Genomic DNA, 14,979 nt, shown 5'->3' on the forward strand with positions numbered 1-14,979 from the left:
GCTTTCAGAATGGAGCATCATATGCATATTCTATGATGGTCTATTTGAACTGTCCAAGATGTCATTGGACAACTCTACTGGTAGATCTCTTCATTTGAAGAAGACGCCTGAAGAAGCCCAGGAACTCATTGAAATGGTTGCAAATAACCAGTTCATGTACACTTCTGAAAGAAATCTCCTGTGAATAATGGGACAACTCAGAAGAAAGGAGTTCTTGAGATTGATACTCTGAATACAATATTGGCTCAGAACAAAATATTGACTCAGCAAGTCAATATGATTTTTTAGAGCCTGTCTGGAATGCAAGCTGCATCAGGCAGTATTAAGGAAGCTTCCTCTGAAGAAGAAGCCTATGACCCTGAGAACCCTGCAATGGAAGAGGTGAATTACAAGGGAGAACCCTATGGAAACACCTATAATCCTTCATGGAGAAATCATCCAAATCTCTCATGGAAGGACCAAAAGAAGCCTCAACAAGGCTTCAACAACAATAATGGTGGAAGAAATAGGTTTAGCAATAGCAAACCTTTTCCATCATCTTCTCAGCAACAGACAGAGAATTCTGAGCAGAACCGTTCTGGCTTAGCAACCATAGTCTCTGATCTATCTAAGACCACACTGAGTTTCATGAATGAAACAAGATCCTCCATTAGAAATTTAGAGGCACAAGTGGGTCAGCTGAGTAAGAGAATTACTGAACTCCCTCCTAGTAGTCTCCCAAGCAATACAGAAGAGAATCCAAAGAGAGAGTACAAGGCCATCTACACGTCCAACATGGCCGAACCTGTAGAGGAAGAAAAGGCAATGATTTCCAATGAGAAAGACCTCAATGGACGTCCACTGGCCTCCAAGGAGTTCCCTAATGAGGAACCAAAGGAATCTGAGGCTCATATAGAGACCATAGAGATTCCACTGAACTTACTTCTACCATTCATAAGCTCTGATGAGTATTCTTCCTCTGAAGAGGATGAAGATATTACTGAAGAGCAAGTTGCTAAATACCTTGGAGCAATCATGAAGCTGAATGCCAAGTTATTTGGTAATGAGACTCGGGAGGATGAACCCCCCTTGTTCACCAATGAACTGAATGACTTGATTAGGCAAACATTACCTCAGAAGAAACTGGATCCTGGAAAGTTCTTAATACCTTGTACCATAGGCACCATGACCTTTGAGAAGGCTCTGTGTGACCTAGGGTCAAGTATAAACCTCATGCCCCTCTCTGTAATGGAGAAACTAGGGATCCTTGAGGTGCAAGCTGCAAGAATCTCACTAGAGATGGCAGACAATTCAAGGAAACAGGCTTATGGACTTGTAGAGGATGTCTTGGTAAAAGTTGAAGGCCTTTACATCCCTGCTGACTTCATAATCCTGGACACTAGGAAGAATAAGGATGAATCTATCATCCTTGGCAGACCCTTTCTAGCCACAGCAAAAGCTGTGATTGATGTTGACAGAGGAGAGTTGGTTATTCAAGTGGATGAAGACTACCTTGTGTTTAAAGCTAAAGAATCTCCTTCTGTACACATGGAGAAGAAGCATGACAAGCTTCTCTCAATGCAGAGTCAAATAGAGCCCCCACATTCAAACTCTAAGTTTGGTGTCGGGAGGCCATCATCATGCTCTGAGTATCTGTGAGGCTCCGTGAGAGCCCACTGTCAAGCTATTGACATTAAAGAAGTGCTTGTTGGGAGGCAACCCAATTTTTACTTATCTATGTTAAATTTTCATTGTTATTTTATGTTTTTCTTAGGTTGATGATCATGTGGAGTCACAAAAACAACTGCAAAAATAAAGCAAAATAAAAAACAGCATTAAAAAAATAGCACACCCTGGAGAAGGAGCTTACTGGCGTTTAAACGCCAGTAAGGGTAGCAGAATGGGGGTTAAACGCCCAGTCTGGCACCATTCTGGGTGTTTAATGCCAGAAAAGGGCATCAGACTGGCGTTTAACGCCAGAAAAGGGCATCAAGCTGGCGTTTAACGCCAGAAAGGGGAGAAAAGCTAGCGTTAAACGCCAGAAATGGGCAGCAACCTGGCGTTTAACGCCAGGATTGGCACTCCAAGGGGCGTTTACACGCCAAAATGGTGCAGGGATGAGAAATCCTTGACACCTCAGGATCTCTAGACCCCACAGGATCCCCACCTACCTCAACTCTCTCTCTCTCTCTCTTCTTCACAACTTCCCATAACCCTCACCAATCACCTCCGTTTCTCTTCCCCATAACACCCACCTCACAATTCAAATTTAAATCCTTTCCCTCCCAAACCCAACCCCTAATACACGAACCCTACCCCTCTCTCCAATCCTATATAAACTCCTCATCCCTCCTTCATTTTCACACATCATAGACACTTATTTCCCCCCTTTGGCCGAACCACTCACACCTCTCCATCTCCTCCATTTTCTTCTTCTTCTCCTCCCTTCTTTCTTCTTTTGCTTGAGGACGAGCAAACCTTCTAAGTTTGGTGTAGTAAAAGCATTACTTTTTGTTTTTCCATAACCATTTATGTCACCTAAGGCCAGAGAAACCTCTAGAAAGAGGAAAGGGAAGGCAGAATCTTCCACCTCTGAGTCATGGGAGATGGAGAGATTCATCTCAAAGGTCTATCAAGACCACTTCTATGAGGTTGTGGCCAAGAAGAAGGTGATTCCTGAGGTCCCTTTCATGCTCAAAAGAAATGAGTATCCGAAGATCCGACATGAGATTCGAAAAAGAGGTTGGGAAGTTCTCACCAACCCCATTCAACAAGTCGGAATCTTAATGGTTCAAGAGTTCTATGCTAATGCATGGGTCACCAAAAACCATGATCAAAGTGTGAACCCGAACCCAAAGAATTGGCTTACAATGGTTCGGGAGAAATACTTAGATTTCAGTCCGAAAAATGTAAGGTTGGCATTCAACTTGCCAATGATGCAAGGAGATGCACGCCCCTACACTAGAAGGGTCAACTTTGATCAAAGGTTGGACCAAGTCCTCATGGACATATGTGTGGAAGGAGCTCAGTGGAAAAGAGACTCCAAAAGCAAGCCGGTTCAATTGAGAAGGCATGACCTTAAACCCGTGGCTAGAGGATGGTTGAAATTCATCCAACGCTCCATCATTCCTACTAGCAACCGATCCGAAGTGACTATAGATCGGGCTATCATGATCCATAGTAACATGAATGGAGAGAAAGTAGAAGTTCATGAGGTCATATCTCTAGAACTCTACAAAGTGGCTGACAAAACCTCCACTTTGGTAAGGTTAGCCTTCCCTCATCTCATTTGTCACCTATGCAATTTAGCTGGAGTTGTCATAGAAGAAGACATCCTTATTGAAGAGGACAAGCCCATCACTAAGAAAAGGATGGAACAAATAAGAGAGCCCACTTATGGACCTCAACAAGAGCATGAGGAAGTTTCTCATCCTGAAATCCCTGAGATGCCTCAAGGGATGCATTTCCCTCCACAAAACTATTGGGAGCAAATCAATACTTCCTTAGGAGAATTAAGTTCCAACATGGGACAACTAAGGGTGGAGCACCAAGAGCATTCCATCCTCCTCCATGAAATTAGAGAAGACCAAAAAACCATGAGGGAGGAGCAACAAAGGCAAGGAAGAGGCATAGAGGAGCTCAAGCACTCTATAAGATCTTCAAGAGGAAGAACTAGCCGCCATCACTAAGGTGGACCCATTCTTTAATCTCCTTGTTCTTATTTTTTCTGTTTTTCAAAAATTATGCCTTATATTTTGTCTATGTTTGTGTGTTTATTACATGATCATTAGTGTCTAGTGTCTATGTGTTAAAGCTATGAATGTCCTATGAGTCCATCACCTTTCTTAAATGAAAAATGTTTTTAAATGCAAAAGAACAAGAAGTACATGATTTCGAATTCTATCTTGAAATTAGTTTAATTATATTAATGTGGTGGCAATACCTTTTGTTTTTTGAATGAATGCTTGAACAGTGCATATTTTTGAATTTGTTGTTTATGAATGTTAAAATTGTTGGCTCTTGAAAGAATAATGAAAAAGGAGAAATGTTATTAACAATCTGAAAAATCATAAAATTGATTCTTGAAGCAAGAAAAAGCAGTAAAGAACAAAAGTTTGCGAAAAAAAATGGCAAAAAAAAAATATAAAAGAAAAAGAAAGAAAAAGAAAAAGCAAGCAGAAAAAGCCAATAACCCTTTAAACCAAAAGGCAAGGGTAAAAAGGATCCAGGGCTTTGAGCATTAATGGATAGGAGGGCCCAAAGGAATAAAATCATGGCCTAAGCGGCTAAACCAAGTTGTCCCTAACCATGTGCTTGTGGCGTGAAGGTGTCAAATAAAAAGCTTGAGACTGAGCGGTTAAAGTCGTGGTCCAAAACAAAAAGAGTGTGCTTAAGAGCTCTGGACACCTCTAACTGGGGACTCTAGTAAAGTTGAGTCACAATCTGAAAAGGTTCACCCAGTTATGTGTCTGTGGCATTTATGTATCCGGTGGTAATACTAGAAAATAAAATGCTTAGGACCACGGCCAAGACTCAATAAGTAGCTGTGTTCAAGAATCAACATACTAAACTAGGAGAATCAATAACACTATCTAAATTCTGAGTTCCTATAGAAGCCAATCATTCTGAACTTCAAAGGATAAAGTAAGATGCCAAAACTGTTCAGAAGCAAAAAGCTAATAGCCCCGCTCATCTAATTAAGACTGATCCTCATAGATGTTTTCGAAATTTATTGTATATTCTCTTCTTTTTATTCTATTTTTGTTTTTAGTTGATTGGGGACAAGCAACAATTTAAGTTTGGTGTTGTGATGAGCGGATAATTTATACCCTTTTTGGCATTATTTTTACATAGTTTTTAGTATGTTTTAATTACTTTTTATTATATTTTTATTAGTTTTTATTCAAAAATCACATTTCTGGACTTTAATATGAGTTTGTGTGTTTTTCTGTGATTTCAGGTATTTTCTGGCTGAAATTGAGGGACCTGAGCAAAAATCTGATTCAGAGACTGAAAAAGGACTGCAGATGCTGTTGGATTCTGACCTCCCTGCACTCGAAGTGGATTTTCTAGAGCTACAGAAGCCCAATTGGCGCTCTCTCAATTCGTTGGAAGGTAGACATCCTGGGCTTTCCAGCAATATATAATAGTTCATACTTTTCTCGAGATTTGATGGCCCAAACCGGCGTTAAAAGTCAGCTTAAAATTTCTGGCGTACAATGCCCAAACTGGCACCAGAATTTTAGTTAAACGCCCAAACTGGCACTAAAGCTGGCGTTTAACTCCAGGAGCAGCCTATACACGAAAAAGCTTCAATGCTCAGCCCAAGCACACACCAAGTGGGCCTCGAAAGTGGATTTTTGCATCATTTACTTATTTCTGTAAACCCTAGGTTACTAGTTCATTATAAATAGGACCTTTTACTATTGTATTTTCATCTTTTAATAATGTTTTAATCATGTTTTAATGATTGAACCCTCTTTGGGAGGCTCGCCATTCGGCCATGCCTAGACCTTGTTCTTATGTATTTTCAACAGTGGAGTTTCTACACCCCATAGATTAAGGTGTGGAGCTCTGCTGTTCTTCATGAATTAATGCAAAGTACTATTGTCTTCTATTCAATTCACGCCTACTTCTTATTCTAAGATATTCACTCGCACTTCAACCTGATGAATGTGATGTTCCGTGACACTCATTATCATTCTCACTTATGAACGTGTGCCTGACAACCACTTCTGTTCTATCTGCAATAGCTTGAGTATGTATCTCTTAGCCTCCTGGTTCACGACGCATGGTTGCCTCTCCTGACAACAGAGCCCTCCATTCCGTGAGATCAGAGTCTTCGTGGTATATGCTAGAATCAATAGACAGCGTTCCTGAGATCTGGGAAGTCTAAACCTTGTCTGTGGTATTCCGAGTAGGATCTGGGAAGGGATGACTATGATGAGCTTCAAACTTGCAAATGTTGGGCGCAGTGACAGTATGCAAAAGGAGAATGGTCCTATTCCGACGCTAGCGGGAACCGATAGATGATTAGCCGTGCGGTGACAGCACATATGGATTTATTTTCATCCAAGAGGATCATACAGCTTGCCATGGAAGGAGGTAACGCATGGTTGGAAGAAGGTAGTAGGAAAGCAGAAGTTCAGAAGCAACAAAGCATCTCCAGACGCTTATCTGAAATTCCCACCAATGAATTACATAAGTATCTCTATCTTATTTTCTGTTTTATTTATATTTTAATTATCAAAACCCCATAACCATTTGAATCTGCCTGACTGAGATTTACAAGATGACCATAGCTTGCTTCAAGCCGACAATCTCCGTGGGATCGACCCATACTCACGTAAGGTATTACTTGGACGACCCAGTGCACTTGCTGATCAGTTGTGTGGAATTGTGAAGAAGAGTTAAGATTACGATTGTGCGTACCAAGTTGTTGGCGCCATTGATATCACAATTTCGTACACCAGTGTGTTAAGTATTTTCAGGCTTCATAGGGCAGGAATGGCTTAGAGGACAGAAAGGAAACATACAAAAATGGAAGGAAAGCACAAAAATGGAGTTTTGAAAAAAAGCCAGCGACGCGAACGCATGGATGATGCGGACGCGTGCCTAGCGCGAAATTGCACTGACGCGAACATGTGACTAACGCGGACGCTTGCCTTGAGCAGAACGTAATTGACACGGACGCGTGACTGACGCGTACGCGTGACAAGGAAAAACTCCAGGTGACGCAAACGCGTGACCCACGCGCACGCGTGACGGACGCCACGTACACGAATCTGCAGAAAACGCCCCCAGCGATTTCTGGACCCCTTTTTGGCCCAGGTCCAAGCCAGTAACATAGAATATAAGCCAGAGAATGGAGGAATCAAGAGAGGAGATACATACAATATTCATAATTCACAATTTTAGGTTTTAGATGTAGTTTTAGAGAGAGAGAGAGGTGACGTTGGGATTTTTGCCAGTAAAGAATTTCATAAAAACAGTCGCGTTGTAGATATAGTCTCTAAATTGACAGAAATCCCTTCGTACAAATGTTTTGGTTGTCACAAGTAACAAACCCCTTTTAAAATTGATAACCGAGTATTTAAACCTCGGGTCGTCTTCTCAAGGAATTGCAGGGAGGTATGTTCTTATTATTGGTTATGAGTTTGTAAATTGGGGGTTTTGGATCAAGGTAAAAAGTTAGTTAAGTAACAAGTAAAATAAAATAATAATAATAAAATCTCTTGGCAAGATATGAAAACTGGAAGTCCTATCCTAGTTACCCTTATCAATTGTAATGAGAATTAGATTTTTCTCCCACTTTGTTAACCTCTAACTATGAAGGTAAGTTAAGTGGATGAATTAATTCTGATTCCTCAAGTCCTAGTCTTTCCTTGGGAAAAGTCAGAGTTAGTGGAACTCGAACTAATTCTTGAAGAATTCTAATTTTCAATTAACAATGAGTTTGATAACTCAAGAGTCTCCAATGGCTCAACCAAAGCCAAAAGGGAAAAATCTAAATTATTTATATAAATAAAAGAAAGTAATCATAAATCTGAAATACCTCAATTAACTCTAATAAAGATATCAAATGTAACATGGAAGAGTTCATAAATTAAATTAGGAAAATAAATAAAAATAAAGAACCTGGGATTGAGAGTCACTCCTAAAACTAAGAGAAGTCCTATATCCTAATCCTAAGAGAGAGGAGAGAACCTCTCTCTCTAAAAACTACATCTACTCCTAAAATTGTGAATATGAGAGCCTCCCTATAAATGGATGCATTGCTCCACTTTATAGCCTCTAATCTGTGTTTTCTGGGCTGAGAACTGGGTTAGAAACAGCCCAGAATTCGCTGGTCTCGAATTCAACCACGCTGGAATTCTGTCACTGCGACGCGGCCGCATAGAGCACGCGATCTCGTCATCTAGCTTCAAGGAAACTATAGCATATTATATATCAAATCGAAGCCCCGGACGTTAGCTTTCCAACGCAACTAGAACTGCATCATTTGGACCTCTGTAGCTAAAGTTATAGTTGTTTGAGTGCGAAGAGGTCAGGCTGGACAGCTTAGCAATTTCTCCAACTTCTTGTATTCCTTCCACTTTTGCATGCTTCCTTTCTATCCTCTGAGCCATTCCTGCCCTGTAATCTCTGAAATCACTTAACACACATATCAAGGCATCTAATGGTAATAAGAGAGGATTAATAATAGGTCATTTAAAACCATAGAAAACATGTTTTCAATCAAAGCACATAATTAGGAAGGCAAATGTAAAACCATGCAAATAGTATGAATAAGTGGGTAAAGAGTTGATAAAATCCACTCAAGCACAAGATAAACCATGAAATAGTGGTTTATCAACCTCCCCACACTTAAACACTTGCATGTCCTCATGCTAAGCTCAAGAGAAGCTATAAAGATGAAGAGGAATGGTATGAAATGCAACCTATGAATGCAACTACATGCTAAATGCTTTTACTTACTTAGTTAAGAGTAAATAAGTTCTCCAAGACAAATACAAACCAATTTCCACTAATTCAAATCATACAATAAAAAGCAAGTGAACTTGTAAGAAGACAGCTCATGAAAGCAGGGAACATAGAATTTAAGCGTTGAACCCTCACTGGAAGTGTATATCACTCTAATCTCTCAAGTGTATAAGGTAATTCACTCTAGTCTTCTCTAATCATGCTTTCTAAAACTTTGTTCTTCATCTAACCAATCAACAAAATTTAGTATACCAATGCAAACATCATGAGGTCTTTTCAAGGTTGTAATGGGGCTAAGGTAAGGGTAAGGATATATATATATATAAGGCTAAGTGAGCTAACAAATTGAATCCTTGACTAGTCTAAGATCTCACCTAACATATACATACTTTATACAATTTTAAAATACTGTACCTAACTACCCAAAATTTTCCCACTTGTATTACAACTCATGTATCAAACTTATTTTTGAATTTTGTCCCATGTGCATTGATTCTTTTTATTTTGCATTTGGGGTAATATATATATATTTTTTATTTTTCTCTCTTTTTTTGTATCCCCTTATTTAATTACTTAATATATTTTTGTTCAATGCATATGGTAATTTAATTATTTTGATTTCACATGAGCATGCTTCCCAAATTTTCAAATGACTTATTCAATTTAATTCCCTACTTTTTCATATCATCCCATGTTCCCATAAAATTCCCCACACTTAAATTTTACACAATATCTATCTTAAGCTAACCAAGGATTCAACTTGGGATTCTTATTTTATTTTTCTGCTTAAGGCTAGTAATGTGGTTATAAAACAGAAGGGATTTAAAAGCTCAAGGGGGCTAACAAGGGTGATATAAAAGGTAGGCTAATTTTGGGATAAGTGAGCTAAAATCAAACAATGGCCTCAATCATATGCAAGCATGTAAATACACTAAATATTGGACATATAGAATGGAACAAAGTAAAGATTACAATCATAGAGAAGGGAACACACAGTAATAAAATATTTATGGTTAAATAATGTAACCATATAAATAAGCTCAAATCTCACAGGTTGTGTGTTCTTTAACTCAAAAACCATGTTCCAAATACAACTTCCAAACAAGTTTAACACAAAAAAAAATTTTCAATTTAAATTAGTGAAATATTATAAAAATTTCTTGAAAAAGAAAATATTACTTCAACCAAGTAGTAACTAAATGCATAAAATCAAATAAACATGCAATTAAATATGCAACTGTAACAATTAACAAAGAAAATAAAATATTGGTGTTTCACAACTAGAAAATGGATAAATACAGACAGATTTACAGACAGATTTAGTCTTTATTACAGACGGATTTTTGGTTACCGACGAAATTACCGACGGATTTTGTCCCTCTGTAAAAGCCTCGTCGGAAATTATTTACCGACAGATTTTTTTCCGTCGAAAAATTACCGACGGATTTTTACTAGTTACCGACGAATTTTCCCTCTGTAAATTCTCCCTCCATTTCCTGAAGGCGACAAACTTACAGACGGATTTTCCGTCTGTAATTACAGACGGATTTTCAGACGGATTTTTCGTCTGTAATTACAGGCAGATTTTCAGACGGAATTTCTGTCTGTAATTACAGGCGAATTTTCAGACGGATTTTCCGTCTGTAATTACAGACAGATTTTCAGACAGATTTTCTGTCTGTAATTACAGATAGATTTTCAGACGGATTTTCCGTCTGTAATTTAAACTTTGGAAAATCATGATTACAGACAAAAAATCCGTCTGTAAATTCGTCTGTAAGGTAAAATAGAATTTTTTTACTTTTTTTAATTACAAAATAAACTTGTTTTCATACAAAATAAATATAAATTTAATACAAATTTTTATCTAATTTATATTCGAATATTTATAATATTTCACAAAATAAACAAATTCATCGTATTAAAAATAAACAATATTTACAATAAATTATTCAATATGAATTTAAGATACAGCTAAAGTGATTTCATTTGTTCTAGGGTCAGCACTTTCTAAAGAAACGCCACAAGGATCTTCTTTAACCAGAAGGGCAAGAACATTGAGTGAGCTCCATGTTTTTGTCACATTGCTGCTTGAATCTCCCAAAGTAACAGCAAAGACAGCATCAAATCCTCCTGCTCCTGGAACTCCAGCCAACAACACTCCTTCCAAGTTCGGTGTAGCATCTAAAAATTTTGTTTGTGATTCTGGTTCAATCTGCATGAATTGCAAGGAAAGAGTAGTGATATTCTACCAGCAGATATAATTTATAATCAACATCATTCAAACAGAAGAAGCCTAATAATAAGTGCCAAATCAATGAAAGGAACTTACAGGAACACCTGCAGCCTCACCCATTAGGCGCATATGATATCTAATCCCAAGCATAGCTTCTTTTGCACCTAGCAATGCTTTAATAACTGCTTCCTTGTTGGGTTCAGAAGCTTGCTCTATCAGTGAGCAAAATGTTCTAGTTATTTAATAGTGAGCATTATCAATCAGTTTACTCTACATCCACAGGAGTAAAAATTCTAATTTTGATGTTACTTCCATTAATTAAACAACCACAAATGATTTGAAAGAAATACCTTTTCTGATCTGAGCTTGCTGCAGCTATCAATCACAGATTTATATGCATCCCATTGTTCCTTTGCTAATTTACTCAAAAAGTTCAGTTGAATTTCTAACTGCGAATTCGCCTCTGACAATCTTCTCCATGTGTCCAAGGATTTATGAGGGTCAGACTTTTGCCATTTTTTTACAGCACCAACCATTGATGGCGTAGATGAACCACCAGTTCCTGGTTCTCCTAGTAACTAAAAAATGATATATAGTCAGAATATTAACCAATAGACTTCATATTTTTATGATAAGAAAGTCATTCAACCTGAAGTAAAAGGAAAATGTGGGGGTATAAGAGATTTAAATTGCTTACCAGAGTCATCAAAGGTGGTAAAGAGAACTCAGTCCTCTCATGGTCCCAGTTTCCATTCAGAATGTCACTGATAACTTCTGGTGCAGGCAATGCTTGTGCTGCAACCTGCAATGTTAGCAAAACAATGTCTAGTCACTATAAGAGATAACCAATAGAAGATCCTAACATGTTTAGCAACTGGAATGGCAAACTAAAATGATGGGGCTAGTAGCAAGAATTAGAGAGCTCAAGTTTTGTTGTACATCAAGGAAAACTAATGTTCTTGTAATTGAGTATATTTAGGCCAAACAAATCAGGAGAGTCATTCATACCAGTTATATATTTAGACGATAAATATTCACAATACCAGCATGACCAGTTGAAATGCATATATATATATACACAAAAGTGTGCAACAGAAATCAACATAATTAAAGCATTTTTTGCCTAAAACACAAGACACATTAACCCCAAATTCAATAACAAAAAATCAAAATACTATACAAAATCAATACCCTATAAATGTGTCAAGTTTTATGATACCCTCAAAAAACCCGACCATTAATATTATGCAGTGGCAATTCTACATCAACTATTAAGGCAGCAAAACTCACAAGGAACTAACAAAGACGTGCAGTTACTGCAAGGCTATGCTTTCCACTGGAGATTCGAACAAGATTCCAGAAAAACAAAAGGAAAGAAGCATGAAAACTTCAGGGAGAGATGAATGACTACTTTGGTATCTAAGATCACAATCAGAAGCTAATAAGCTATATCACTATCTGAAGGAATATATTCACCAAACAACAATATCACGAGGTATATAAGTAACTAATACCCTACACTCCATCTTTTTTCCCCTTCTCCAGTGGTTAATCCACCAACCTACCATCAAATACATTAACCCTGTTTTCTTAGTTATTCCACGACTTCAGCTAATTTCTAAAAAGGCTTCAGCTAATTTCTCTTTCGTGGTAGAAAATGCTAAACCTGCACCAAGATTTTTATTCAGTTCATCTCACGGGCAACAGCAAAACAAGAGAATTTAAATTTCGGGGCAAAGGCAAATCAAACACTTCTACAACAGTAATAAATAAATAAATAAATCACATACACTAATCAGGATTTCCACTTTTTAGAATATATTCTTCCACTTTTAAACGACTATAAAGCACGGCTAGCAGCCTAGCAACAGTGCAACACAATCCATACTACATAGAGCCAAATAATACGAACATTTATTTTCTTCTTTTACAATTGCTGCATCTACTTTCACACCTTGGTGGCCTTGACCCTATCACTCTTACCTTATTCTTCACAACAACATTCTTATATTAACACTTAATTAACATGATGCCATTAATTATTAAAACATTAATTAGCTAATAAGTTTGATTATTTTAATTTGTACCTGGGAAACTTCAATTACATTGGACATTGCTCTTCCTGCATGCACATATTATATTAATTAACTAACTTAGAAGCTAATTAAGCTAATAAGTTATTACTAACCTTGAGCCATGAATAAGGAAGTAGAAGAAGCTGCAAAGAGAATGAAGATGTTGATGAAGGTGGTTTGTCTATATTTGTGCCAACATGAGGATCCATTCATTCCCATCTTCTAAGGAAGGGGCACAATTCAATTGAAAGAGATTGCTGCACACAACAACAAACCAATATATATATATATATATTCTCACTACTACCTTCTTCTATTATTGCCACTCCCACTAACCTTATTATGATGATAAATAAGCTACTTGTTTATGAATCCCGCCACGTTTTGTGAGTGTCTCTAAGCATAAGTTGTTAAATCTGTGCCTATCTATGAATTTTCAATGATAAATACAAATATAACTAGTCGCATACATATTACCGGCAAGACATAGTTTGGGAAGACAACAACTGTTGACCGGTTGAAAACTCTGCTCCAATCATTCAATAGTTCAGTTTGCCCATTAGCAACATATTGCCTTGACCGATAAGCAAGTGCATTTTCATGAACGACCCATAAAAGAGGCAACGACTTGAAAGGCTCCTGCAAAAAACTGTAACAACTAAAATCATTCGAGTTACTTGAGTATAAGGATTTTCATGATAAAACCACAAACACAATCAGCAAACATGTATTCACTAAGTCATTGCTTGATACATAAAAATAATAAAATGCTACGTGCAAAGTCGGAGAGCAAAATCTTAGCCTTATGAAAATAAGAAGAAAAATCTTACCAAGAAAAGGCATGCTTGGCTTCAAGAGAGCTCACAATTATGCCATTAAAGCTGCAAAGGACAGACATTCATCAGATGCAAGTACAGCTATTGATCAACCAAAACAGTAGGGTTTTATCAGTCATTAACATATAAACAAAAAGCTAAACCAGTTGCGTATAATAGAGACTTGTTTAGGAAGTTCTTAAAACCATCCAAATTGCTTAGTCTAGAGTCTAAACAAAAGTAAATAACAATAAATAAATAATGATCATACTTTAGCCAGTCCATAGCATTATATGACTTGTCACATTTTTGAATGACAGTAACTGGAACTCTTAAATTTATCCATGCAAAGCGTGCTGGCCCATCTTTAAGTGAAAATACCTGAAAAACAGAGAATACTTGAGCTAAAACCACAATACCAATTGAAGAAACAAAATCCTAAAATAGCTATGAGGTTAACACCTTTTTTCCGGAATTTTATAATGCCAATTGATAAGTCACCATCCCCATATACACTTCTAAATGCGCATGCCTGATTTTATTTTAAAACACTACTCTAGCATGGCAAGGGTATCTTACTCATCCATCAAGCCATTCAAAACTAATAACTAAGATTAAACCTTTTCTGGTTCCTTTCTTAAATTGTCTAAATTCAAGATTTCTTTTTCAGCTGAATTCCGAAAAGAGAATGAATAATAAAATGTACCTGAATTTCATAACCAATCTCCACCAAAGCAGCTCCAATTGTTACCATAAGCAATTGCTGTGAATCCACCAATAGTTCTCCAAATACCTTCAAAGGAAATCAAAGTTATTAACATCTAAAAAGAATTAAAGTTTAACTAAGAATAACCTCATTTCAACTTAAACAGTTATGACTTTGTACAAAACCACATGCTAAGCTAACCAGTAGCAACTTGCTTCCACTGAATTAGCTCAAAATTAACCTAAAAACAGACCTTTCTTATTCCAAACTAAAAATGATAAAGGAGAGTCCCAGGAAAACGAAAAGGCTGTGTGTAGCTATGTACCTTTGAGAAAAATCTTGGAAGAAATTGCTCGGAGGAAAAGAAGCTGAGAAAGAGAGCTGTGCTGTTGACACCATATTTGCCGCAGACCCTCCATGCTTCAGCTTCATCATTGGGCAAGAATATTCGTCATGGTTATGAAACAAGCCACATATCTTACAAGATTTTCCAACACCAAAAAATAAAATAAAAAACAGCAAATGACAAGCAAAAATATGCTGCTACACTTTTCCCCATAAAGGGCTAAAGTGAACTTAAAGCATGTATATACAGTTGATACATCGAAGTGAATCTGAAGATTGTACCAATCCATAAAATTTTAATTGCAAAACCATCATCAAAAGCATATATATAAGAGGCCT

General features: G+C 37.3%; 3 protein-coding genes across 8 annotated transcripts; all 3 read right to left on the reverse strand.

Moving 5' to 3' along the window:
- Positions 1–10,376: 10,376 nt before the first annotated feature.
- LOC140182796 (phosphomevalonate kinase, peroxisomal-like) lies at positions 10,377–10,910 on the reverse strand. The gene is made up of 2 exons (XM_072230212.1): positions 10,796–10,910; positions 10,377–10,678 (listed from the first exon to the last, which is right to left on the reverse strand). Exons 1-2 carry the CDS (start codon positions 10,847–10,849, stop codon positions 10,427–10,429), a joined length of 306 nt encoding a protein of 101 aa, XP_072086313.1. The 5' UTR covers positions 10,850–10,910; the 3' UTR covers positions 10,377–10,426.
- A 77-nt stretch (positions 10,911–10,987) lies between these two features.
- LOC112784999 (phosphomevalonate kinase, peroxisomal-like) lies at positions 10,988–13,122 on the reverse strand. 6 transcript variants are annotated; one of them, XR_011878930.1, is made up of 5 exons: positions 12,888–13,122; positions 12,787–12,821; positions 11,990–12,035; positions 11,397–11,501; positions 10,989–11,277 (listed from the first exon to the last, which is right to left on the reverse strand). XR_011878930.1 is itself a non-coding variant. In XM_025828396.3 (4 exons), exons 1-4 carry the CDS (start codon positions 12,991–12,993, stop codon positions 11,014–11,016), a joined length of 510 nt encoding a protein of 169 aa, XP_025684181.2. In that variant the 5' UTR covers positions 12,994–13,122; the 3' UTR covers positions 10,988–11,013. The 6 variants fall into 6 exon arrangements, 3 of the variants coding, with proteins under 3 accessions (XP_025684181.2, XP_072086311.1, XP_072086312.1); XM_025828396.3 differs by lacking the exon at positions 11,990–12,035 and having other exon boundaries at positions 10,988–11,277; XR_011878929.1 differs by having other exon boundaries at positions 10,990–11,277; positions 12,787–13,122.
- A 78-nt stretch (positions 13,123–13,200) lies between these two features.
- Positions 13,201–14,377, reverse strand: LOC112786117 (uncharacterized). The gene is made up of 4 exons (XM_025829533.2): positions 14,296–14,377; positions 13,861–13,970; positions 13,605–13,655; positions 13,201–13,423 (listed from the first exon to the last, which is right to left on the reverse strand). The coding sequence occupies exons 1-4, from the start codon at positions 14,341–14,343 to the stop codon at positions 13,201–13,203; spliced, it is 432 nt and encodes a 143-aa protein (XP_025685318.2). The 5' UTR covers positions 14,344–14,377.
- Positions 14,378–14,979: the final 602 nt, after the last annotated feature.

Source organism: Arachis hypogaea, chromosome 20, assembly GCF_003086295.3.
Source record: "Arachis hypogaea cultivar Tifrunner chromosome 20, arahy.Tifrunner.gnm2.J5K5, whole genome shotgun sequence".
Classification (NCBI taxonomy): Eukaryota; Viridiplantae; Streptophyta; class Magnoliopsida; order Fabales; family Fabaceae; genus Arachis; species Arachis hypogaea.